The sequence below is a fragment of the Rhipicephalus sanguineus genome, chromosome 3 (genome assembly GCF_013339695.2).
Source record: "Rhipicephalus sanguineus isolate Rsan-2018 chromosome 3, BIME_Rsan_1.4, whole genome shotgun sequence".
Classification (NCBI taxonomy): domain Eukaryota; kingdom Metazoa; phylum Arthropoda; class Arachnida; order Ixodida; family Ixodidae; genus Rhipicephalus; species Rhipicephalus sanguineus.
Genome location: NC_051178.1, coordinates 231,493,106 through 231,520,936, shown reverse-complemented (window position 1 = coordinate 231,520,936; position 27,831 = coordinate 231,493,106). Strand labels below are relative to the sequence as shown.

General features: G+C 43.5%; 1 protein-coding gene across 2 annotated transcripts; it reads right to left on the bottom strand.

Annotated features, from left to right (window-relative positions):
- Nucleotides 1-441: 441 nt before the first annotated feature.
- On the bottom strand, nt 442-27,795 carry LOC119388384 (fanconi-associated nuclease 1). 2 transcript variants are annotated; one of them, XM_037656092.2, is made up of 15 exons: nt 27,758-27,795; nt 24,421-24,561; nt 24,158-24,359; nt 23,341-23,469; nt 21,040-21,138; nt 14,610-14,744; nt 14,401-14,545; nt 12,882-12,962; nt 10,972-11,136; nt 8,113-8,254; nt 7,183-7,382; nt 5,473-5,565; nt 4,040-4,168; nt 3,296-3,401; nt 442-658 (listed from the first exon to the last, which is right to left on the bottom strand). In XM_037656092.2, the coding sequence occupies exons 2-15, from the start codon at nt 24,515-24,517 to the stop codon at nt 582-584; spliced, it is 1,800 nt and encodes a 599-aa protein (XP_037512020.1). In that variant the 5' UTR covers nt 24,518-24,561; nt 27,758-27,795; the 3' UTR covers nt 442-581. The 2 variants fall into 2 exon arrangements, with proteins under 2 accessions (XP_037512020.1, XP_037512019.1); XM_037656091.2 differs by lacking the exon at nt 27,758-27,795 and adding an exon at nt 26,645-27,749.
- Between the last annotated feature and the right edge of the window lie 36 nt (nt 27,796-27,831).

Genomic DNA, 27,831 nt, shown 5'->3' with positions numbered 1-27,831 from the left:
CTGCGTTAGCTTTTTGGTGATGCAAAGTAGATTATTAAGCCCTTATGAAATCCTCTTATACTTGAAAACTTATTCCCAAACAGGGCTAGTGAAAGCCTGAGGGCAAAAATATAAATCTATAGCCAGCCTCCACGCACTATAACATAAAGCAAGAATGCTACGTTGGAACACCCAAACAAGACCAAAGCACTCTGGTAGGTGGGGGATAAAACTGGTCAATTGTCAAAAGACTGTAATGATAACACTCTTACAAGGCAACTTGTACCTTTGCTTCGATTTGTGCCTATTGGGACACATCCCAACATTTGAAAGATAATTGTAGCAAAGACAATGTCTCCTTGTTGAAATGCCTTCACTGTAACCCTTTGTTCAATTGCTGTTCGTCAAAACTGCATTTCTTTTTCGAGGTGTTGTTCTAGGTGAAAAAACGTGGTTAGTAAAGCTTAATTCAAGGCTAACAGCCCACATTTTGTTTCGGGACATTAAGCCCTGTCAATTTATTATATAATGAAAAACTTTGGAACCCTTGTTTTCAAGAATATGAAAAGGGGCCCACGCAACTGCCACAAAAATAAACCTCCTCACTCTATCTGCTCTGAACATCCTTTTGAATCTTCTGCTCCAGCCTTCTTCCTCTGCAGCCTTTTCGAGCTTGTTGCTGAAAGTAGCGACACAAAAACACTTTCACAAAATGGTGACGGCAGAGAATGAAAAAAATCTTTTTGCATTGCCCCCAGTAGAGAGTGAGCGAAAGAGCCCCGAGCCCATGTATGGACACGGACAGCATCCTGTGCTGTATCGGGTAAAGTGGAGACAATGTGGTCGACATCGTGACATTTCAGTGCGTACTGAACACAGCACAGTCGTATAGCTGCTGCTACATTTGCTCAAACTGCTATAAAAGGTAAATTTTGCTTCGTGCTGCTGTAAAAAGTTCACTTTGATTATGAATTTGCCACTGTGTGCAGAGTCTCATGAACAGCAACGCAGGGCGCACCATCTAGGCCTCACAACTACGGCAATCCTACTAAGTCGGTAACTGTTCAGAACAGTGCAGCTTGATGTAAAACAACGCAGTGACCAGATGCAGAGACATCAGTAGAGAAGACAGCAATTAAACTAGGATTGCATTGACACACACTCGCTCTCACACCCCTAAAAAAAAGGGAAAATAAACAACCTCCACAATAAAACGAAATTGGTAAAACCAGAGTTCTCAAGTTTCGTTACCGTGAGAGATGGTCATTGCAAATGTGAAAAATTCGGGACTAGCATTGACACAGAAATAGAATTCGCTAGCTTTATCTTTTTTTTTCACAAAAATGCCTGTGCATGTAAAGCTGTATTCTCACGACGGACGTGATCGCGGACGGTTCAGTCACGTGACATGTGACGTGATTCGGATCTCTCCGCAGCCAGCATTCACACGACAGGGGAGAATTCATGCTACAAGCGAGGATCCCAACTGTGATTTGGGCCTCCGTCATTTCACGAATCGCTCCGCGCGGACCGAAGCGGGGACGCGGGAACGGCTGACGTATGGTGACGGAGTATGCAATCCACAGGCTCGAATCGCGATTTCGTCCGTCGTGTGAATACAGTTTAAAATGTAAAGCCATTGGAAGTTATTTTGTTTTTGCTTTAGTTCTTGCAGCTGCTAACACAGCTGGCTTTCAAACAAGTGCAATCACGTTTGCCAATCCAAAAAGCAGCAGGAGTTCATGACGTAAAATTTTTCTGATTTATAGTGTACAATGCCAGGTGCGGTTAAGCCACGATCGTGTGTTTTGAGCGCTTACAAAAAATGCACAACAATTAAGAGAACAACAATATGCATTCCAATGCAATGAGGCAATCCTTTTATGCCATTTTCGCTTTCAGATGTTTCCCCATTACAAAAGGTATCCAAAGCTTGCTTCTATCAAAACCTTTTACACAGTGCCCCAACTTGTGACCAACCGACAATATAAATGGCAATGCTATTCGACCAGAGTTTGTTTACCAGGATTTTATTGTATGCAGCATGGAACATGCTGCTTTGTGCCTGAAGTCTCAACTCGTTGACCCTGCTTGTTTCTGGGCGCAGCTACAAATGGCATCCAGAGCTACATTGAGTGACCAATTAAATTTCAAAAGTGATGCATCATAGATGAAGTATACAAAGCCAAAATAGTAGCTGATGAGACCTACATGGTAAGATACACAATTCACAAAATGACTGTAACAGAATTAACACATTATGATGCTACGTATGCTTCCTGAGATATCTCACTGCTCACATGTCCTAACAGAGTTTTCTTTAAAAATTACTTAGTCTGCTAGCTTATATTATGCCTTGGTTATAGCGTTATGGAATACTTTTTATGTCCCATTTTACTAGTGCTTCTTCTTTCCCAATTTTAGCCCTGAAAATGGCATTTCTTAGGTTATCCCACAAACTGCTTCTGAAACTGCAGCTCACATCCCATAGAACGCTTCCGATTAACATGAACTGCTAGTCGAACGAACCATATATATCCACTGACATCGCAAAAACTGGGAGGACATGTATACGAGCGGAATGCGATAGCGTTTTTGGCCCCGATCGCAGAACCTTCTCATTCGCTTGCCATCTCAATGGACGGCTCAACCATTTTGTGAGGAAAGGAACGTCCACTCGCATGACATTTGCCATTGTAAACTCTCCTATGGTGCATACTGCAAGTACAGTTGCGAAGTATCCACTACACCATAATTCACCATTTTGCGAAGTAGCGAAGTACCGACGATTTGTTTTTAAGACAAAACGTGCACCTACGTAGCTGCGCATTTAGTTGATGCCTGGGCTGCTGCTGCTGATGATGATGATAAAATATGAATCGGCCCTATGTAATGGGTGGGCAGCTTTAAACCAATCGCTCATTACACAATTCCCATGGTGTGATGCATGGTGCAATTCTGTGCTTCTGCCACGTATTATTGCGTCTGTTAACTTGTCTCCTCGCACCACGTGATGCCTTTATAGGGTCTCTTTCCAAATCAGTTTCAAGCACTGGCGCGGCAATGCGGCAGAACACTTGAGTGCCATGCAGAATGCCTGGGTTCAATTCCGGCTCTAAACCTAATTTTTATTCTTTGCATCCATCTGGGGTTTTCGCTCGTGGACAACGCCACAGACACCGACACCACATTTTTCTGCGACACGGGCTCTTTAACGCTATCGTGTTAAATTTGTCGCAGCTCGTGCCTTGATGGTTTCCAGCTAGCCTGCTGTGTCACTGCACTTGAAGTAAGGACAACAAAAGAAATTGAATACCTGTGACGCGGCACACTTCACAATCCACACCCAACGCTAAGAGCTCGCGCAGCCAGACAACTTGCTTTGGGGAGAGCGTGTCACCGGGTCCTTTCACTTCTGCTGCCTTCGAGTGCAAGAGCATGTGACAGAAAGAGATTGCAGCAGTCAGATTCCAACCCAGTAGTGTGGGAAACTGATTACAGAAATTATCACTCGGCAGGCACATAGTGAGCACAATCTCAAGGCACAACAGTTTGTTTGCCACTGGTGAATTATGAATTACTTGTACCTCTTGCCCTAAACGTTGTACTACATATGAACAGTGAAAAGAGATCAGTCAGCACAATGACGGCACAGCACTGACTTTCAAGTGGCTTTAAATTATGTGAAAAGATACCTAAAAGGTTAAGCACTGTCAGATGTTCGAGGCATGGACGTCATGACATCTTTTTTATCGGGTCATCGCTTCCTTTTACTGCACTTTTTGGATAAAACAGGTACTAACTACACTTACGCCTATACAGAAGAGAAGTTTGGGCCAATTGGTGATGCATACTTGGTAAAGTGAAGCGCAATAAAGAGGACAGAAAGGTGAGAAAGACAGGACAAGCGCTACTAACAACTGCCTTATTAGTAATGCTTGTCCCATCTGTCTTGCCTTTCTGTCCCTTTTACTGCGGTTCACTTCACCAAGTGCACCTATACCTGGTCACAGATGTGCCAGATGCTGAAATTTTGTTTTTGGGGTAGGCTAGTGCTCACCTTAGCTTTTCCCGTCTCTGGGTTCCAGACAAGCAAGTCTGGCAGGCCGCTTCGGCGATGTCGAAACTGACGGGCCAACAGCTCACAGATTCTTGAAAGCACATGTGGCCCCAAGCAACGCACAATTTCCTGCACAGAATGCTAACTTTTCAGCACTGCCCTGAAATCAACGACATACTAAATGCTCAAATATCGATATTTTCCATTCAAACAAAATAAAATCATTTGGGTAAAAAACTACATTCAATGACTGAATCAATCATCATACAGTAGACTCCTGTTAAACGAAAGCTGAAGGGACCAGGAAAATATGTTTCATTTAACAGCAGTTTCGTTTACTGAGAGATGAAAAGGGGTGCAGAATTCAAGCACAAAACCAATCATGTTAGAGGCAGTTGTTCCATTTAAGCAGCAATTTCATTTAAGAGAGTTTCGTTTATTGAGAGTCTACTGTATTGTCATGGGGTCGTGACATCGACGAAAGCAGCAGTCAGCGTGCCAGACTAAACTCTTTATTTGGCCGAACTTGTGGCCGGGAAACAGAAAGTCAAACTACAGCAATACACACCGTACAGTGATAGCGGCGAATAGAGCGTCGGCCGTCGATAAACAGACAAGCGGTAAAGCGTGTCGGCTTTTATACGTGTGCTATCGAACATTGCAACATTATCGCTGATGGGAGCGTAATCTCTCGAAGAAACTAGACTATTTGCGTCCTGTGCACTATCTTAATGGAATGAGCTAAAACATTCATGAAGCTTCTGAAATATCACGGTGCTGTCTGCGCGGAGCGTTGCAAACAGCCTTTGCGGGTGAAGCCCAAATACGTCAAAATAATACGCGTGGCAATATAAATGAAAGTATGTATAATAAGTCTGCATGGTATTTGCCTGCTCCACATACTAAGTGCCCAAATAATGATATTTTCCAATAAAATAAAATCATTCGGGAAAAAAAACAACTTTTAGAGATTGAATCAATCATTGTACTATATATGAAAATACATAATGAGTCGTCTGCACAGCATTTGCCTGCTCTTTAAAACTATCTGACTGACATCACAATGTCAGGTTTTAAAAAGAAGAAGGGTGGTCAGCGCTCGACACATGGTGATAAAGAACTATCAAACAGAAAGGCAAGTGACTCACTTGATCACTACAGCAATTGTTGCTGGCAGTAATAGTGCCTCTTTTTTAGTAAATTGGAAGAAAAAGAAAATGAACTCTTGAAAGGGTCAGCTTGGCAATCGCACTAGCATATTCTGCACGGGTTATCAGCACATAGACTGTGATGGTGTACGGCGAATGGTTGCGGGCATGAACGTGCAAACAAATCACCCCACGAACAAAAGTGAGCCTTCCAAATAAAGCCAGGTGTTGCCGATTGCATGTCTAATCGTGCTGACATACAGAGTTTGGGACACCTAATCTCACCTGAATGTCGGTGCACGTGAATCGGTCCCACTGGACTAAGCCAGCTTTTCCAAAGTGGGCATTGTAGGCAGCTGCAACTCTCTCTTCCAGTTCCTGCAATATAAGCAGGAGTGTAAAAAGTGGTCAGCATTCCCCCGAGTTTTTAAAGAATCAAAATGTGAACTGATGTTGAGAATGAACTAAGTAACTAATGTTACAATGTACATTCTGCGATTTCGGCACGAAATTCAAGATATGAAAATTCAATTTTTGTTTTCTCGTCAAGTGCCACAAAACTGATGAAAATAGAAGTTTGAAGGAATGCTTTATCGTTTGTAAGCTGATCTAGAGCTCCTTCTCAGGATCCCTTAGTAATGAACAACTGCAATTAAATTTTCAATTTCACTTGTGGAAAATTGGTTATATAAATGAGCAGTAGTATACATACTATAACTTTTAAGCAACATTGGTAAATCTGTGGTGCTGAAAACTGCATTATTTGCTTATTGGCATCTTTTAAAGTACACCAAAGCAGGTGACAAGTGCACCAGGTGGATAGCGAAGATGAAAAAATTTTCCAGAAAGCCTTGTGTGAGATTTTTCAGTGTGCTTTGAGCAGTTGCAGTGGCCACCTAACCACAGAGATCATGCTGGGCAGACGCAATTTTTTTATCGTGTATCGCTTTCAGCGAGCGGTGATGGCATTTTCTTTTCTTTTTTTTTTTTTTTTTGTCTAAAAACAGCTTAAAATACCCACTTTTCGAGGTATTAGCGATGCATCCACTCGGTATTTCAAAAGCAAAATTTTGCATGAAAAGAGAGAGATAGAGAATAAATATCTTTACTTTTTTAATGTAGCTTTGGAGGGTCCTCACACATTCGCTCGATATCCTATATCTACACTATCTGAAGCCATGCAATTTACATCGTCCAAGATTGCTGCGGTTTGCCTGCATCGTGTTCGGAAAACAGGGTACTTCATAAGGCAACGAGAACTTATTTCTTTGACACAACTACTGCACATCCGTAGCCTGGTCCATAGAAATTTGCGATGACTGGGCTGTACACTGATGACAAGGTATACTAATTTCACTTCTGAGGCTGTATTCTGAAGTGACCATGTTTGGAGCCATCACTTTCAGTGTACATGGACTGGTTGGTTGAGGAAAAGCGCCGAAAGCAATAGTCTCAGGGTACGGCCCTTGTACTTTAAGAAGAGTCTGCAGGCCTTCATTTCATAATTCAGCTGTAGTCAGAAACCAACTTGTCTGAAAGTGAGCCATACGACTGTTTAGAATTAGAACACTTTACCAGTAGAGCAAATGACACAGAACAGCATCTATTTCCTTGCAAGTCTTGAAACCATTCACTGTGTCTCCCTAAACCAGCTAGGCACCCACCAGCAGTTGGTCATTACAATACCAAAAATGGTTCAGCAGCTCTCAACGAAAGTTAGTTAAATTAAGTATAGTGGCACAAAAGCACCAGCAATGGGGTAGCTAGTGAAAGAAAAACATTCACATAAAAATGAATAGCTTTCTTCTCAATGATAACATAGTAAAAAGCTGCATTTGATGCAGCAAACCACCGAATAATAACAACAGCTAAAAAAAATAAATAGCAACTTTGCTTCTCAGGATCCATGTGGCTTCCCTTGCCTTCAGGACTGCGAAAGGTAAAGGCTCTGAAAGCACAACTTATCTTCCTTCATTTCGAAAAATACTCCCTTACCTGTGTTGTGCTTTCAGAGATCACTTTGAATGCTTCGAGAAAACTTTGCTCCCGGCTTGTGAAAAAGCTATTTGAATGAAGATCCAAGGGCAGCGCCTGGTATGCAGACCGAAATGCATCTGGCACACCGCTCATGTATATCACACCCCAGCAGAGCAGGCCAAAGAGTGCATGAAACGTGGAGCCTTCACCATGGACTCCTGCAAAGAACGAAAGGGAAGAAACCTTAAATCTGGACAAACAACAATGTAACAAGCGTTCTGCAGAAATCCTCAAGGTAGAGGCTCTTTCACGATGTGCACTGTAGCATAATGCTGCATAAAGATTAGTTGGGAGACTACAACATGCAAGCTGATGAAGACAAGAGCTGTTCATGCGTCACTCCGGCAGGAACTGCGTACTTTAATTGCTGGGCGTGGTGGCACACACCCTATTTTGACAGGGATCAGCAGGCAGCTCATACCTTTGTATGTGCTGTCTTCTTAACACATCGCGTTGAAGCGATAGACAGGACGAAGGTTGCTTCGCTTGCTGCAGCGGCCACAGTTCATTTACACTAGCGTTTTGTTGAGTTACGCCAGATTGGAAAGCTAAAGGAGCTAGCGGCTAGCCTTAGTTTGTATAACATTCCAATTTGGTGCTACATACCGCATTCATTGCTTTTTCCTTGCAGCCAAACTGTGACTTTTATTGTGTTTCTTTCCCTGCTCATGATATAGCCTTGAATAGCTCCATTTGACAAACAATTCTTTCTTCGAACTAGTAGTTACCACGTCTAGCAAGACCCTGTGATGGCAGATAAGGAAGAGGAATATTGTCACCAAGTTAGACCCCACTCTTCCATCTTGGGTGTTTCTATTCATGTCTTTGCCCCTTGCCCAACACCACCATCAAGAAGTGTTCAACTTCTTTCCTCAACTTCCCACTCACCTTTAGAGTAGCCCTGCAGGTTGTAATGCCGCAATGCCACTTCTTCAACGGAGATGACTTCCATGGTTGTTCCGTCTCGTGCTGCAAACATGTTAGTTCGTCCAGGCACCATGCGATCTGCTAGCTGGCCTTCGATTTCCACCTGTAATGGCAAAACTTCATATCAGCACTCAAAGTGTATGATACAGCGACATCTGCGGCCGGAAAGTCTGTGACAAGATTGGTGTAATTCGAGAATCTTCCATCCGATACAAAATAAACTCTGCAGATATTTTCAAATAAAACCAGTGGAAAGTTGTGCTGTCATAGACACTTCGAGACCATAGTGTACTTGCACATTAAGCAGAACGTCAGCAGTAACGAGGTTATCAACTGTGTTTTGCTGTGGTTAACTACCTAACTAGCTATTGGCCCATGGTCTTCTTTAGCATAGCCTGAAACCGTGGAATAAAACTGCGACCACATTTCAATGGGTAATAATAACAACAATTGTAGGGGTTTTACATCCCAAAACCACGATATGATTATGAGTAGGGGTGTGCGAATATTCGAAATATCGAATATTTTTCGAATAGTGTTTGCTATTCGATTCGATTCGCACTGGAATATTACTATTCGAACAATGCGAACTTCCCAAAGACAAATACAGTCAACGTCCAATTAAAAGTGACCCCTTCGGATTTTTAACATGCTTCATCTCATTACACTCTCGTATTGCGGCAGAGCTGCCTTTCAAGCTCCGTCAGACCCAAACTTAGCCAAGAGACAAAGTCCGATTGGAAGTGGTCCCTAGATTTTCAATATGCTTCACCTCATCACACTCCCGTATTGCGGCAAAGCTGCCTTTCAAGCTCCGCTACTGTCGCAAGTGTATTAACTCATGAAAACGCTGGTTCCAACATGGAAATGAAACATGTGGCAGAGGTAGGGGCTCAATTAATGCTGTTTTGGACCTAAAATTTGGCCAGGAAGTCCGAAAAATCGGACGCCGAAGCTTTTTAGCATCCAAAATTTCAGATGTTCTTATGTATCGACGTCTACGAGGCAGATTTGGAACTCCGGACTCGAAGGGAGCACACCCTTGTCCGCCACATCAGTTGGGCTTCCACAGAAGTTGAAAGAGGAGGAGAGGCTGAGGAAATGGCGTCATTGCCTATCACGTGTAAAGTGTTGTCGGCAACACTTTGCTTGCACAAAATCATGTGCATAAATACAATTCGGCCTCTACATTGCCTCATTCTTGATAAGACAATTATGAAACACCACCCCGCCAGCGCTTCATCAACCTAGCGAAAAGAAACACTTTCATGTTGCTATCTCATAAGAATATGCTTAGGAATCCTCTCCAACTTTTTTTTCTGCAATTTCGCTTTGAAGTTTTTGAAAAATATTCGAGAAATATTCGAGAAATATTAGAAAAATATTCAATTTGATTCGCACTCACACTTCAATATTCAAATTCGCTTCGCAGCCAAAATTTTGCTATTCGCACAGCTCTAATTATGTGAGATGTTGTAGTGGAGGGCTCTGGAAGTTTCGACCATCTGGGGTTCTCAACGTGCACCTAAATCTAATAAGCACACGGGCCTTTAGCACTTTGCCGCCATCAAAATGCTGCCACCACGGCTGGGATTTGATCCCGCGAACTTTGGGTCAGCAGTCGAGCACCATAACCATTCGGCCACCACAGTGGGTCACATTTCACTGGGTATATACGTAATTTAGGTGCACACCAAATGATCACACATAATTAAATTAGGCCTGGCCTAGATTTTACACTTTAGCACACTTAATAATCTGCAACACAATTTCAGCACATTCTTCATATGTTCTCTGCCATGAATTCACCAGACTGCATTGACTAATATGTAGAGCTGTGGGAATAGCAAAATTTTGGGTGCGAAGCGAATTCGAATATTGAAGTGTGACTGCGAATTGAATCGAATATTTTTCGAATATTTCTCGAATATTTCTAGAATATTTTTCGAATACTTCGAAGCGAAATTGCAGAAAAAAAAAGTTAGAGAGGATTCCTAAGCATATTCTTATGAGATAGCAACATGAAAGTATTTCTTTTCACTAGGTTGATGAAGCGCTGGCAGGGTGGTGTTTCATAGTTGTCTTATCAAGAATGAGGCGATGTAGAGGCCGAATTGTATTTATGTGCATGATTTGGTGCAACCAAAGTGTTGCCGACAACACTTTACACGTGATAGGCAAAGATGCCATTTCCTCAGCCTCTCCTCCTCTTTCAACTTCTGTGGAAGCCCAACTGATGTGGCGGAGAAGGGTGTGCTCCCTTCAAGTCCGGAGTTCCAAATCTACCTCGTAGACGTCAATATATAAGAACATCTGAAATTTCGGATGCTAAAAAGCTTCGGCTTCCGATTTCTTTGGACTCCCTGCCCAAATTGCAGGTCCAGAACGGCATTAATAAAGCCCTCAACTCCGCCGCATTTTTTATCTCCATGTTAGAACCAGCGTTTCCTTGAGTTAATACATTGGCGACTGTAACGGAGCTTGAAAGGCAGCTTTGCCGCAATACCGGGGTGTGATGGGGTGAAGCATATTGAAAATCTAGGGACCACTTTTAATCGGACATTGTCTCTCGACAAAGTTCGACCGTAACGGAACTTGAAAGGCAGCTTTGCCGCAATACGAGAGTGTAATGAGGTGAAGCGTATTAAAAATCTGAAGGGGTCACTTTCAATTTGATTGTATTTGTTTTTGGGAAGTTCGAATAGTAAAATTCCATTGCGAATCGAATCGAATAGCAAACACTATTCGAAAAATATTCGAAATTTCGAATATTCGCACATCCCTACTAATATGCCTTTCTTTGAGCAAAGAAGAACACACCTGTGGTAGTGCATCCCATTTCTCCTGCTCCAGAAGGGATTTCAGTGATGGCAACACGTCCTTGGGCATCTTTGCAGCCAAGCGATTTGCCCTTGTGACCAAGGCATGACGAGCAGCAGGGCTGATGCTGGGGTCATCTAGGGCCTCATGCACAACTTTTAGGGCCTGCGTGTGAACGGTCAACGAAGTATTCGAAGTGAAGCTCGGTTTTAAACGGGCGATGCAGCACACTCTCTGAGGCCATCATGGTTAGCACAGCTAGCTACTATTTCATAGCTTTTTGTTTTTACCTAATGGTAGCTGCTTGTCCCATCAATCTGCACATCTCTTCAACCTTGCTGCTCCAAATTACAGATAGATGTAACTCTGCGACTTTGCCACGACACCTGTGCTAATAAGAATGGTTTTTTCTACCAAGACGATAGCCAAGGCAAGCTTTCATGCTATGTGGGTGTTGAAGTCATTGAATGGAAAAACAACTGTAGAGAGCAGCAAAAGCATAGATAAGTTACAGTGTCAATCTCTGTTTGAGGCAACTGAAGACTGCTTTTTATAATTCGACAGGTTACTTCAGAGAATGATAACAGCACGACAGTTATATCCATAGGTGTGCGCACGAGGGGGGCAGGTGTGCAGCCGCCGCCCCGCCCAATAATCAAAGGGGGGCACCAAGTCTACACCGCACCTTTTGCTCAGTCGGACCTGTCCCGTCATTCGACACAGGTTTTTGGCGGTAATGGCAACCAGGGACCACCGATATTGCATTCAGAAAGTGCTTACTCTGTGCCTTTACCCCCGGAAAGCGGGGGACCAAAGGCAGGCCAATGAATGCAGAACTTTTCATTTCTGCATTCATTACGAAGCTTATTTTCTTTCAGAGTCTACCAATCAGGGTGGAAGGGGGGGGGGTGCTGTGATGAACCTTGGCCTCCCCTAATGGCGAATCCTGCACATGCCTATGGTTATGTCATATGTCCCGTTGATATCAAACTTCCTCATGGCCTATCGAATGATCCTACGCTTTTTCATTCAACTTTTTTTTTTCTTTTTTTTTCTCTCACGGTATATTTTCTTGTCTCCACTAATATTAGGTTTTTCTATAGAAACAAGCTCCTCCGTATGAAATAATTTTATTTGAAACGTGATTTGTTGAAGTTCCCGCGGTCAAAAATGTTTGCTAATGGCCAGTGAAAAGCCAAAACGGAGAAGGTCCTTCCGCAACCGTGCATTACATCTGCTTGTTATCCCGTAATGACTTTAAAAAAGTGTAGCTAAATGTCGCAGTTGCGCATGCACCCAGGACAGCGCAGGTGCTTAGCACAGTGTAGGCTATGCTTAAACTCACGCGCACACAATAGCAAGATCCATGCCTCAAAGTTCATCCATTCTTAACTTGCCAGCATACTACAGGCATAACCCAGTATAAAGAAAGGATGATGTGATGACGCAGTGACGAAGCCACACAAAACCATGTACATAACAGCAAGTAGTAACAAATTAACAATTACAAATTAGTTTTTGTTTTCCAAGCACACAAAGTATGTGAAGAGACAAATAAGCAACAATGCTTCCCTGATGAATGTGTACCGTATCTCTTTTGGGGGCCTTTTCCGCTGCATTTCTGACCTATTACTGCCTCTAGTTGCTTTTAGCCTTTGAATTGAACATCTTACTCAACCAAGCGCAGTTCTTGTTTCAAGAAAGCTATTGCTCCCTCTCTTGATCGATCGTCTACATTTTTTTAACTGCCGGCCTACTTATGTTTCTGCCTTCTGCTTGGTGCAAAGGTACGCAGCACAGAAATTTAATTCAATTGAACAAACCTAGAGAGAGACGTTACTTACAGTAAGGACTAAAGTGCAAGTAATTACTATTTCACTGAGTCACTCTATGCAAAAGACCAGCTGTACCTCCACTGGCTTCCCCAGGTGAACTTCCAAGTTGAGGGCCAGTCGATCCCACCAGTGGCCTCTGCGGCTCTGACAGTAGAGCTGCAACAGAAATTTGGCCGCACACACTCACCAATGTTGTCATTACAATTGGGAAAATAAAAGAAATCAGTGTCAACTGTGCTTTATGCTGTCTCACCTGAAAGGAACAACTATTCTTTTTTTTTAACACGAAAGTGTTTTATGCCGGGGTCCACCAAGACTTCAGTGACGTATTTCCGTCACGGAAATGACGTCGAAAAAATATACACGATCAGATGGCAAAGAAAAAAAGTTCCATCAACGGGCATCGAACGCACGACCGCGCGGTCAGCAACAACAAATGCCTGGCACGCTATCCACTACGCCACTGTCACAGACTGCAGAGGCTTTACAGACGCGCCTTTTATATCTACCACTCTCTCGGTCGGCGGGGTGGTGTTGCCCTCTGGGAGCGGTAAGGTAAAGTAATTCGTCATTACTGTGGCCTCCGCGACTAGCACCTGCAACGCGTTACACGTCCGTCCCATTCGGCGCGTTTTCAACAGAAGTTCAAGTTTGTCAACGAATTAACACACCGCGAGGTGGTGACCATAGCCCTAGCGTCGTAAAAGCGTCAGACTCGCTCATATCATCACGCTAATCCAAACCAAAAATAGCTCTGCGACGCACGCCTGCCTCAACTGGCTGTAACACCGCGTTCCCTGCTCACGCGCTCGCCCCGAGAAAAATCGCGTCCGGGCTACCGGGGCGGCACGACGCGCTTTGCGTTTCCATCTAGTCCAGCCGTAGTGTTCAATCACAATCTAACATGCCGCAGGATGGCGACCAAGTTCTGCGTCCAATATGCGACGCTCTTCTGGCTATCACACCTCGTTCTCTGATTACGCTTTCACCGTTAACTACTGCAGCTACCACAAGGGTTTGTTTAATCACTTAGCATGGACGTTAGTCGTTGGGATGGAGATGTACCACCAATCATCAAAGTGGGTATATCCACGTTAAACGGTGCTATAGCTGCCAGACATCAATATACATTGTTCAAACTCTCTTATATGAATGTACAGTAAACATTCAGTTACTTCTGTAAGGGCACGCTTTACTTTCGTGTTATTCCGATTCCTATGACAGAGGGATCAACCATGTTTTTTATTATTAAATAGCATTTGAAAACGGTGTCAACATACGTGAACTTAAAATTTAGCTGATATCAAACTAAAGGGTTATCTTTTCCTGGCACAGTGGACACTCGCATCAGTGGTGCTTTACTCAAAAATCCTTATGACTGCCTTGCATCTCATGCTATAAATAATGAAGCAAAAGCAGCCTCAAAACAAGAAACCTTCATAACAGAAGAACAGGTAAGTTTTTACACTATTTAGTTTATAATTCCTCCAACTGAGACATTAAGGAAGGTTAATAAAGAGCTCACACTCTCAACAGTGATAGATAAACAGCCTCTTCCCTGTGCATGCAGCTTAGCACTACAAAGTTATCTCACCTTTTGGCTTAAAAGATCTCTGAGAACCTTGACAGCACGTCGATGTTCTTTGAGACGCTGCAGCACATCGACACCCAAGCAACGACACCGAGTGTAGACGCCACACATGCTGAAATGTCTCAGGAATGGTGTCAATAACTGGTCCCTGCAAGAATGACATTTGAGGTTGTTCAAATGCAGCAAGGCAGCAGATTAAATGTTAATGTTACCTGTCCTGGTATTCCAACGCCTCCTTGCTTCTAGCAAGCTTTTCAACATCATTGAAAAGTTGCCTAGCCTTTTCCCATTTTTTGTCCATAGTGGCTTGGATCAGCTCTGCCTCCAGAACCTTTGATGCTTCATACCTGTAGCAATGAAACATCACTATCCTCATTTTCTTCCCTTTCTATTAGCAAGAGTCACAGGGTGCCGTGAAACTGTGGCCCAAAGTGTGCTATTGAAGAAAGGTAGCACTGAGAAAGAGCCATCACAATTTCAACCTCTTGCCCCTCTTTGGAACCATCGACACTTCTAACACTGCATGGTCACAGTTATGTGACCACGCAATGTAACGGTGATTGGTTGAGTCATAATGGTGAAGGTGGGATTTAGGTGTAAGGGTTTACATGGGAAAATATTCCTGCAGAAACAATATGAGCAGAAGCAGCTCAAGTATGAGTGGCACAGCCCTACAAACACACACACACACACACGTGATTACCTGCTCGAAAGTGATGACTACAGATACGATTGAAACCATTCACAACCACAAGATGGAGCCACTGAGGGCAACAAGAGTGAAGAACCAAAGAACCTGCACACAAGTCACTAATTTTGATGATAAGAAAGCGAATACATTACTCGATGCTCCCAACATGTATCTCATATCACTCATGAATTTGCAAGCCTCAATGCCATAAAGCCAGCTGCAGTCGTAGTCTATCAGGTGAAGTGTGCAGAAAAAAATGAGCTGTTTCATTCACTGAGTATCTGAGGAATTCATTCTAACTAATGTTGGCATTTGTTTTTCTGAACTTGCTTAGCCTGCTACAATGGAAGCAGTACAGGGTCCAATCTGTAGATTGAAGTAACCCCTACGACTATAAACCTTGGAGGTCTACTCACTAAAGGCATATCACTGTGTTCCAATTCTGTTGCAAGTCATCGCATCACGTGGAAACTCAGCTTAAGTTTCCTGTTCAGAAGTGTTACTCAGTGGTACACTAAAGGCAACTGAAAATTTAAGCTACGATGATACATTAGTAATACTTGAGACTGTTTGAAATGTCAATGTTATTAACAACAACACTTAAGTAATCGAGGTGTTGAAGTAAATGTGAGTCGTGCATTGTAGCACTAGCAAGATATTCTAGTAGAAGCAGACTCGGTGCTAGCCCAGTAATGTAGCCTTTCCACAGTATAATTCTGTTGTTAGTACTCAGCCACTCAGGACAGAAAAATCACTGCAGTGAATGTTAGGCTTGAATAAAATGCTAGCTGTCGATTTTTTCTATTCTTAAAAGAAAAAAATTAAGGCAGCTTTGCACTAGTGGTGCCAAGCCTGAAGGATGTGCAGAGCTGGGTGGCCTTGTTTGTTTGTCTCTGTTTTTTCTATGTATTTTTATTCTCTGTTCACTTCTATTTCTTTCTTTCTCTCTATGAATTTCTTTCTCATCCTCGCTCTTTCTATTTTTCTCGTTCTTTCCTTTCTCTCTATTCCTCTTTCTTTCTTTCTTTCTTTGATTGTCTTTCTCTCTTTCTTTTTCTCTCTGTCTTTGTTCCCTATCTTTCTCTTTATTTCTCTTTCTTTCTATGCTATGCTTTACTCTCTCTCTCCCCTCCTCTTTTCCCTCCTTCTCCCCCTCGCTATAGCATACTACACAAGGCCATGCTATGCTCTGCTAGCGTGCCTAGATAGCCGAGTGGTTACGATGCTCGCCTTCGGATCGTGGGTATGCGGGTTCGAATCCTGCCTTGTTAAGAAATTTTTCTCACCGGGAATTACTTTCTTTCGCTTTCTCTCTATCTCTCTCTCTGTACTTATTCACTCGTCCATCGGAGTTATTGTATCCCATGCCGGACAAATCGGCGCACATGTTCTGGGAGCAAAGCAGAAGATGAAGAAGAGGACGAAGAGAATGAAGAGAGTGTGTGCCGGTTCATGATGATGATAGTTTTCTGTTGGCTCTTGACGGACTAAAGTCAGCTTTAACAGCTCCGCCGTTAAAAAACTCTGCTTGACATTAGCGCCCTGTGCGTCCATTTGTGTATTCATTCGTCCTGTCTTTTATTCGCGCTATGAAGAAACTTCCTCAAGGTGTGTTACCGGCAAACCCGCATCACATCCCTCGTTTACCTTGGTATTACACAAACTTGCATCCCAGACCAGTGACAATTTTTTTTTAAAAGCACTCACGAATATCAAAGGTAGTATTTGGTACTGAGAGCACCAGTTTCCATAACGAGAGCTGGAAACACATCATAGCTGCCATGTTTAAGACATCATGTCTCCACAACGACACGGTTGGTGCACATGGTTGAAAAGTTCTGTCACCTGTGTCCTCCCATTTCACTTTTTTCGTTATTATGCAGTGTTTTACTGGCTTCACTCAATCATGAAACTCCCTCTAACTGCAAGTAAGAGAAAATGTTGCATGCATGTGATGACATCAGCTCGCTTTCTGACTGTGCTGCTGCACTGTAGGCACGTTTTGGGCAAGAAACCATTGCACCGTTTGTCAGGCAGTTAAGGGTGTTGAAGGCATATGCAAAATCATTCTCCTTAATCAGGGGCGGGTGAATTGGGTGTAAGCAGACTAGTGATGCAGAACTATCGATGGTACTATCGATACTATCGATAGTTGAGTCACTATCGAACTATCGATGGTAAAAAATACTATCGATAGCGCTATCAATAGTAAATTCGATGGTGCTATCGATAGTATAATATCAATAGCACCAACTCATTGCAGAATAAACTCGGTTCCCCGCACGCATGGTACATACTGGAGCTGTAGGAGCAGGCTGAAAGGCAAGAATGTTGACATGCTTTTGTTCTTCACCAGAGTGCTTTGCTGACACATGATCATAAAGTCAAACTGTTCAGCTGTAGCGGAAAGGAAGCCGTTACATGTGGTGGAACTGCGCAGCTTCAAATTTATATTGCATTTTATGATTTCAAAATTTAAAAAAAAAATATCAAGAACTAAGTTTGTTAATTGTAAGGTGTAACTGGTTACTTCTGAATATGAATTTTTAGATGGCCATTTTCACTGCGGCAACAATTTATTTCTCTCGCCAAAAAGTGCTAAAAAATTAAGCGAAGCTGATAGCAGACTATCGCAAATATTTTGGCAATATGGCCGGTCAGCAACAGCATCATTATTCACACCACTATCGATAGTGTTGTCACGTGGTTCTGACGGGGAAGAATGCTGCAGCAAGACTGGGAAATACAGAGCTATTTATTTGGGCGAACTTGTGCCCAGAAAATCAAAACTCAAGATGCAAGCGATACATGCTGCACACTGATAGCAGCGAGAACAGTCGTCAGCCATCGCGTAATCTGATCATTGGTGGAACGCGTCGTCCTTTATACATCAGTCATCAAACCTTCCAGCGTTATCGCTGGTGCTCGTGTAAGCTCTCGAATAAACTTGACTATTTGCGTCGGGCGCGTAATCTTAACAAAATGATCTCAAATAACCATGAAGCTTCTCAAACATTAAGGGGTGGTCTGCGTCAAACATTGCTTACAGTCTTTGTGGGTCAAACCCGAATACATCAAAACAAAGCAATAAACACGCGTGGCAGTAATATCGCTAGTAATATTGATGGTACTACCGATTGCACTATCGATAGTTTCAAAAAAAACTATCGATGATATCAATAGTCAATTTACCAATAGTTACGCATCAATAACGCAGACCCTTGAAATGCGATATCATTAGGGGTGTGCGAATATTCGAAATTCCGAATATTTTTCTAATAGTGTTTGCTATTCGATTCGATTCGCACTGGAATTTTACTATTCGAACCTATTCGAACTTCCCAAAAAAACACCAGGCCTGCGCTGAAACCGCAGCACAGTCACAGCGAAAGCTGGAAGAGCGGCGTTTCTAGAGCCCGTTAAGCTCTCTTGGGGCTACAATACAAGTACACTAGAAAGGTACCCACTACGTCATAAATCACAATTTTTGTGAAGTTGGGAAGCACCTACTAAGCCATTATTCGTCATTCTGCGGAGAAGCGAGGCACCAGCTACACGTATGTAAGGCATTATGTGCACTTTGTTGACGCGACGACTGATGACGATGAAGAATTATGGCTCAGCCCTTTGTAATGGGTTGGAATCTTTAAACGGCCCACCAGTTATGTAATTTGCATTGGGGGACGCCCGGTCGCTATTTCCCTCTCCCGTCATGCTCTATAACATACGTTGACGTGGGAGAGAGACGGGGGGGGGGGGGCGAAGAACTTTACTGAGACCCTGAGGAAATGGATCGTGCGCTTATGGGCTTCCTTGGCAACCAATACAAGTGCACTTGCGAGGAACCCACTACGCTATAAATCATTGTAATTTTACTGAGACCCCGAGGAAGTGGATCATGCGCTTATGGGCTTCCTTGGCAACCAATACAAGTGCACTTGCGAGGAACCCACTACGCTATAAATCATTGTAATTTTTGAGAAGTAGGGCAGCAGGCACTGTGCCATTTTTCATCATCCTACGGAGAGCGTTGGTACCTGCTAAACCCATGTAAGGCATTATGCGCACTTTGTTGATGCTGTGCCTGATGACGATGAAGAATTATGGCAGAGTCCTTTTTAATGGGTTGGAAGCATTCAACAACCTACTCGTTGCGCAATTCGCATTGTGTGACGCCTGGTTACAGAATTCGCGTTGTGCGACACTTGGTGCTTATTTTACTCTTCTACCACGCTATATTGCATATGCTAATGTGGTTCCTTCCCGACATGAAGCCTGTATAGGACCTTTTTGCCAAGCAGTTTCAAGCACCGGCATGGCTCAGAGGTTGAATACTGGGCTCACACGCAGAGGGTCCAGGTTCGAACCTCGTTCCATCCTGGAATTCTTTCTTATTTCGTTTTTTTTCTTATTTCGAGCGATACTGGTTACGGACACCGGCGGCGGCGGCGGCGGCGGACAACTACGGCGCCAAAAACGGCCGGTGAAATGATCTCATAACAGCTTTCGCTGTAAAACAAATACAGTCAACGTCCGATTGAAAGTGACCCCTTCAGATTTTTAATATGCTTCACCTCATTACATTCTCGTATTGCCGCAAAGCTGCCTTTCAAGCTCTGTTACGGACGAACTTTGCCAAGACACAGTCAACGTCCAATTGGAAGTGGTCCCTAGAGTTTGTATATGCTTCACCTCATCACACCCCGGTATTGCGGCAAAGCTGCCTTTCAAGCTCCGTTACGGTCGAACTTAGTGAAGAGACAGTCAACGTCCGATTGGAAGTGGTCCCTAGATTTTCAACATGCTTCACCTCATCACAGACCTGTATTGTGGCAAAGCTGCCTTTCAAGCTCTGCTACGGTCGCAAATGTATTAACTCAAGAAAACGCTGGTTCCAACATGAAGATGAAAGATCTGGCAGAGTTGGGGGCTCAATTAATGCTGTTCTGGGCCTGAAATTTGGGCAGGAAGTCCGAAAAATCGGACGCTGAAGCTTTTTAGCATCGAAAATTTCAGATGGTCTTGTATATCGACGTCTATGAGGCAAATTTGGAACTCCGGACTTGAAGGGAGCACACCCTTGTCCGCCACATCAGTTGGGCTTCCACAGAAGTTGAGAGAGGAGGAGAGGCTGAGGAACTGGCATCTTTGCCCATCACGTGTAAAGTATTGTCGGCAACACTTTGGTTGCACAAAATCATGTACCTAAATAGAATTCGGCCTCTACATTGCCTCATTCTTGATAAGACAACTATAAAACACCACCCCGCCAGTGCTTCATCAACCTATCGAAAAGAAACACTTTCGTGTTGCTATCTCATACGAATATGCTTAGGAATCCTCTCTTTTTTTTTCTGCAATATCGCTTCGAAGTATTCGAAAAATATTCGAGAAATATTCGAGAAATATTCGAAAAATATTCGATTCGATTCGCACTCACACTTCAATATTCGAATTCGCTTCGCACCCAAAATTTTGCTATTCGCACAGCTCTATATATCATCTTAAATTAATCATTTTCTTGGCACGAGAAATGCACTGTCACGTTTCTGAAGTGCTATTTTAACAATGCAAGTCGACTTAATATTTGCCTTTAGCGTCCCCTTAAGGTCTTCCTTGTTATGTGGGCTCACATTTCCCAGCCTGGAGAATTTGAATGCAGCTGCACATTAGCACACAGCAAGGAGCAAGCACAGACACTAAAGATTCGGTGTGCTCAAACCAACAGTGGTTGTTGGCACACAAGTACAGTGCACGCTGTACAGCTAGGTGGGAGGCCATAAAATATGCTCTATCAAAGCTATTGCATCATCCAGCAGGAAAGACTCTGTAGCCATGACGGATCACGTGTGGGAAGTGATCTTGACCGATTCCATGAATTCAGTTGGAGATGCACACATAAAATGACTACTGCAAACATACACATGCACACTAGCATAAGTTTAACTCACCTAACTAGGTCAATTCGTGAGGAGAAGACTTCGTGTTGCCTTGAAACTTCATACTCAGGGAAGGCCATCTTTCCAGCTGCTACAAGCTGCAAACCATACCTACACATAGATACTGTCACATTATTGTCATGTGGTTGTGAAGGCAAAGGACGCAATACTCAAGCCGGTAAAGACGAAACATTTTTTTATTGGGCGAACTTGTGCCCAGGAAAAGAAAGACTGAAAGTACAAGCAACAGTTGCTGTACAATGATCACGACGAGCACGGATGTCGGTCGTCGATAATCTGATCAGCAGGTAAGGCGCATCGGCATTTATACATGTGGTATCGCAGATTCCAGTGTTATCATTGGTGGCCATATTACTTCCAGAATAAACTCTACTGTTTGCGTTCTGCAGGCAATTTTGTCAAAAGAGTCTAAAATAATCGGGAAAGTTTCCAGGCATTCGGGCACGGCCGTGCTTACACATGTAACAGGCCGGTTACACAAAAATAAAAAAATAAGAGCGCATGGCACTATTGTGGATCACCCGGTATGTACACCTATTGTTATCCTTTTAAAGCTGTGCAAATACTTAGTCGTGAAGCCGCTAATCGGCTGTTAGATCATCACACGTAGCTGTCCAATGAACGTTCATCTCATCGAGTCATAGAGTTTCTTACAATAATACCTAGAGGGGAATCTGGCGCTAGTGTCTACGCGGGCTCCTTGAGCGGCGCTTCAACCACCATGGGAATGATGGGAAGTACAGGCTTCGGATTTGCTTCGAATGGATTAGGTTCTTGAGATTCGCAACGCTTGTTTGCCGAGTGTAAAACAAAGCGATATAAAGTTATTTCCAATTAAAACTTGCTTCATTCTTTTGTACGTAAAACTTATTGCAAAAAGCTTGCGTGACCGTGAGACGGAACTGAAACCTGGACAAATTCAATCACCAGGGTATGCAGTGCTCTGCAATTGTGTTCCAGATTTGGCATCACAATATAATGAATTATTTTCTTTACAACACTTAAAACAAACACGCTTGTCTTTCCCTGGAAAGTACGCATTATCTATTTTTGGAAATAACAGTACCATATTGAGTGAGAAACACTTAACGTATCATCTGCTGCGATGCCAGGTGCGTCTGTCCAAGGGGTCTGCGCCCAACGCATCTCTCGTTTTGTTGTGAAGTGAAGTCAGAGGAGCGTGCCGGTGCGTCTACTTAGCTTCGCCGTCGTTTTGCAGTCGATTTGAAAGAGTTTTGACAAGTAGCACTTATCACAAGACGTGAATTCTATGCAATTTCCTGCACTGGCATGGGACGCTACATCTATGCACAGCGGTGAGTGCACGACGCTTTGCTAAAACTGTCAAATACAACCTGTAAAGCTGCAACGTGACAGCAAAACAAGAAACCTAGCGGTCTTCAGCCTCTTTGAACAACACAGGCACTGCTTGAGTGCTTTGCAATGAACCCCACTGCCCACGCCTCTCAAAGAACGAAACTGAAACTGTAGAAAAAGATCCGTAGGCAGTTCGCTAGTTAACGAAATCCAATCCGAAGCCTGTACTTCCGATCATTCCCATGGTGGTTGAACGATCGCAGCGCCAGTTTCCTCTCCGGTTATTGTATGAAACTCTATGCATCAAGTGATTTACATTGAGAAGCAAAATTATGCTTCACATAGCATGTAGCATGATTCCACTTCTCTAAGTGTATTACTTGATGAGCTGAACATAAACTGGACAACTAAATGTGATTTTCTAATAGCTAACCAGTACCACAGTTTCATGGCTAAAATTTTTTATTCATTTCTGGGAAAATGCTGCAATTAAGGAATTGAACTCATATCTGTTACCACAAATACTTGAACTCTGCTTCATTTCATACTTGGCACTCATCGCTGCAGAGGTCACAGATGTCTCACCGTACATATTTTGCAATGCAGTTGCTCTTTATTTGTCAACTAAAGCAACTGGAAATGTAGACATACAATTACATAAAAACATACTTGTGCACCATCATACTTTAAACACCATAAGACTAAGAAGTGTCCTTTGCACAATGTGTAAAGAGAGTATGTCAATCTCCAACTCTGTTAAATGGGCACAAGTTCACTGCTGACAAGATTTAAATTTTTTTTGTCGAGCTAATCAAACATTATGATCTGACATGCAAGTGATGTCTGCTTTTTCAAGGAGCAGAATTGCATTATCATCTACAGGTGACGTTTGGTTTTTATTCAGAAAATATAACATATGGGAGCCATTTTAAATGTGTAGGCAGCTATAACTACACACCAGGGAACGTCACTCACACTTGCGGGGTTTCTCCTGCTTCTTCCATGTCCCACGGAGTCCCCAGAGAGAAGAGCCTTAGCAGACGCCTCCATGCATCGCGTGGCTCATCACAGAGCTTCCATGCAGGACCAAGCAATGCCAGTGCCCTGGCAGGCACAAGAACAATTTACTACATGCGTGCAGAAGAAAACTGCTTGCATCACAAAATACCATATCCGTGCAAAATTTGAGGTAAAATGAGGCCAAGCAGTAGTATACACCTGGCACCCCCAATTCACAGAACATTTGATACACATGTCCGATGTTAGATAACAGAGTGATGAATCCCAATTCACAGAACATTTGATACACATATGTCTTATGTTAGATTACAGTGATGAACCCCATTTCACAGAACATTTCATACACATATGTGTGATGTCATATTACGGAGTGATGAACCCCAGTTCACAAAACATTTGATACACATACATCTGATGTTAGATTACGGAATGATGAATCTTAACATGGAGTACATTGGGCCGGTTTATCATTCCACTAAAAGGTGGCATAAAATGCAGTAGAGGACTTTATATTGCAGGTTAGGAAGGTGGCCCCACTTATGTGTGTTTGTGCAAGTGTATACACATAAAAACTACAATATTGGGGGGGGGGGGGGGGGTGAACCCCCCAAACCCCCTTCGGCTAAGCCAATGATAAATTTATGCTTTAATACATACACTGTCATATGTTCCACAGCCAATTTCAAGTTCTATCTGCTCAACATTTATTAAGAGGCCCAAACCAATGAATACAAACAGAAAATTGATTGCTATTGGAAAGAACGTTCATCACCGTTTCAGTGCAAGTTGCTGAAGAGATGCCTGCTTGGAGCCGAACAGTACAGTTTGCTGCTTGTTGCAGTGATCTATCAGTGAGTCTGCAAGACTTCCTTTGCCCTGGCCAGTTGTCCTCAGCTTAAACACTTGAGCCAAGGTCTTCAACTCGAACGGTGACAGCAGGCGTAAGGCCACGTCCAGGTCTTTCAAGCTTGTCACTGACAAATAGTCATGACTGTTGTCAGCAGGGCTTAAAAAAAACACGTTTCCAAAGCTTACCGTCCTCTACGTAGCCTTTGTCTCTTAAGGTTAGCAGAATTGGGGAAACATCACTGGCAATGTCCGGGTAACCAATTTTAGATGTTCTTCGCCACATGTGCTTTCGCTGAAGAAGCCGGGCAAGCAGCTTCTGGCATTTATCTGCAAAAAAGAAAACAGCACGCTAAGCTTGTTCTGCAGACTTTGAAAGGTCTACACTCTACATGAAATAGATCGATGTAATCGTGGAGAGAGAGAGAGAGAGAGAGAAACTTTATTTGCGTATAACGCGGAGCAAAGCAAATGGTCGGGCCCCTATTCCAGGGCTCCGCTGGCCCTTGCCATCTTCTCTGCCCGTTGGATCAGACAAAGCTGATCATCAAAGGCCGAGCTGGACAGCAGTGCCTCCCATTTTTCCTCTGTGTTATTCATGTTGTGGTGTTCTTCGTTGTGAAGTGTACACTCCCATGTAATGTGAAACAGAGTTGGTGGGGCCCCGCACCACGGACATATATCTCTGTATGCTGTGGGGTAGAATACATGTAGCCTGTGTAAGTTCGTGTATGTGTTTGTCTGGAGTCTGCGTAACGCCGCAGATTCCATTGCTGTGAGGTTCTTATGCGGTGCTGGATAGAGTTTTCTATTCTCCCTGTAATACTGAAGAATTGTAGCAAAATTAGGGTCTAGGGGCGTTGGGTCCTCTATTGCAGTGTGCAAGGAAGCTCGGTGATTTGTGAAGCCTCGAGCCGCCTCATCCGCAAACTGGTTCCCGGTGACGCCCGCATGCCCTGGCGCCCAGATAATCGTTTGGGTGTATTCAATTGGAAAATCTCTAGGAGCTTTGGTTAGAATTTGGAAGGCCTTCGTACATATTCTACCCCTTTCGTAGTTCCTACATGCAGCCTTCGAATCCGTGATTATTGTCAGTGGGGCTTTTCGCTCCCTGCCCTCCTTGATTGCCAGTGCTAGCGCTATCTCCTCCGCTTCTGTAATGGAGGCTTGGGCTATGGAGGCACAACTTGTAATGTTTCCTTTTCGGTCTGTGACCACAGCCACCATATTTTTTGCATTAGTCTGATATGGTGCTGCGTCCGTAAATCTTGCCGTATTCAAATATTTTGTCTTTTTATCTATGTAAGCTGCTCTTGCTTTACGCCTTCCAGCATGTAGAATTGGATCCATGTTCTTCGGTAGGGGACATATCTTGTACCAGGCTCTGACTAAGCACGACAATTCCTTAGCTCTTCCATGTGCCTGTACTTGTCCACCGAGACCGATCCTCTGAAGAAGTTCTCTGCCGGTTGGCGTCTGTAGCAGGCGGTTAATCTGTGTGGTCACTTGCGCTTCAGCCAACTCATCAAAGGTATTGTGGAGTCCAAGCGCTAACAGCTTCGCAGTTGAAGTGCTTTGTGGTAGTCGCAGAGCCGCTTTATACGCCATCCTTATTATTTTGTCGGCTTTTTCTTTCTCCTCTTTGTTCATGTTGTGGTAGGGTAGCGAGTACGTTAGTCTGCTGATGACTAAGCTCTTTACCAAACGAAGCGCGTCTTGCTCTTTCAGTCCAGCACGATTGTTCGTTATTCGGACTATCATACGAACAATTTGTTGAGCTGTTCGTTTAATCATGTTCAGTGTGTGGAGACATCGCTGATTGGACTGTAGCCACATCCCTAGGATTCGAACGGTCGTTTTCTCTGGAATAATATTGCCTTCTAACTTGACCTCAAGGCGAAGGCTCGGGTCTGTCCTTTGTTTTTTACTTTTGGAGAATCGAATGAGTTCCGATTTGTCTGCTGAGCACTGAAGTCCCCTTTCTCTAGTGTACTCTTCGATTGTTTTAGCTGCAAATTGGAGCCGCTCTTCTTTTTCTGCCAGGCTACCCTTGGTTGTCCATATAGTGATGTCATCCGCATAGAAGGAGTGTCGGATGTCTGGAATATCTTCGAGTTTTCTGGCTAGACCAATCATAGCTATATTGAAAAGCGTAGGCGAGATCACAGCGCCTTGAGGTGTGCCTTTGCTCGGTGGGTGGAAGACTTTAGATTCGTCTTCTCCTACTTTGATGACAGCGGTTCTTTTAGTAAGGAAGTTTTGGACGTATTGGTACGTCCTTTGACCGCAGTTCGTTTCTGCTAGCCCATCTAGTATGGCCTTATGGCTTACGTTGTCAAATGCGCCTTTTATGTCGATGGCCATGACAATGTGGAACACTCTCAAATTATGAAAGAAGTTAACATATGCTTACCATCTGCCCCTAGAAACTCGCAAAACATTTCCTGTTCCTGCTGGTTGAAAAGATTCCAGTCATCACTGTCTTTTATCGAATTAACTATCAATACGAGGTTCTCCAGATAGTAAGGACTTTTCGTTGCGCTACCATCAGCAGATTCCTCTGGTGCACTTGGAGTCTGCACGGCTGAGTCTGATGGCTTGCACTGCACGTTCTGTCCTTCCACCATTTCTGTCTCCGCATTTAGTTTGAAACCACCTGGCCTCTCAAACACCCCACTGACATTAGACGATTTTTTCACCGGGCTCAAAACAGTTTGCACAGTTGGCTTTAACTCGTTGCATTCTTCATCACAGCACTTTTTGTGTTCTATCACAGCACTTTGTTTTTTAAGACCTAGTTTAAGGTCGCGTGTCTTATTACGCACAGTATTACCACTCGATGATTCTTTCGCAGGGCTTAGAAGAGTTTGTACAGGCAGCTTCACGTGTCTGCAGCATTCCTTATGCTCTGTCGGAGCACTTTGTTCACTTGTGTGACACACCGGACTTTTTGCGTTAACTTTCGCGACATTTTCGCACAGGCATTCCTTCAGTTCCTTCTTTTTAGTATTTTCCCCAAGGCCAAGTTCACTGACGTTTTGTCGTGGAGGTACAACTTCAACGATTTCCACGTCACTGTCATCTTTGTCGGGAGGTGATGCCAAGCGGTAACCATCTAGTTTAACCTTTTTACTCTGGCTATCTGCGAACAATCGCGTGGATTTATTTTTAAGCGATAGTTTTCCGCCTCTTCTTGTCGTCGATTTTGGGGAAGACTTGACAGGTCTCGCTGCCGATGTTTTGACTGGACTTGAGGAAATAAAGAAGCTCGTGATTTTGGACTGGCCGCCTGACATTACGAATCGGCCACCGCGGCAAGGTGCGTAAAAATAAATACTTGTTCTTTTTTTTTTTTTACTCCGTGCATTCGTTAACTGAAAGTGTGCATGTCCTGATGTGCGAGGTCCGGTCGATGTCCCCGCTCAGTCAGCGCTGTCCAACAATTCCAGTTTGGCCACACTTGAAGAGCCGCATGGTAAGCACTACAGGACTTCCATATGTCTCCCATAAGGACAAAACAACGCACGAGACGCAAACAGTCGACAAAATCATACTCGCAAACTTTTACGCGCGCCTCTCGCACTTGTCCAACACAATAAG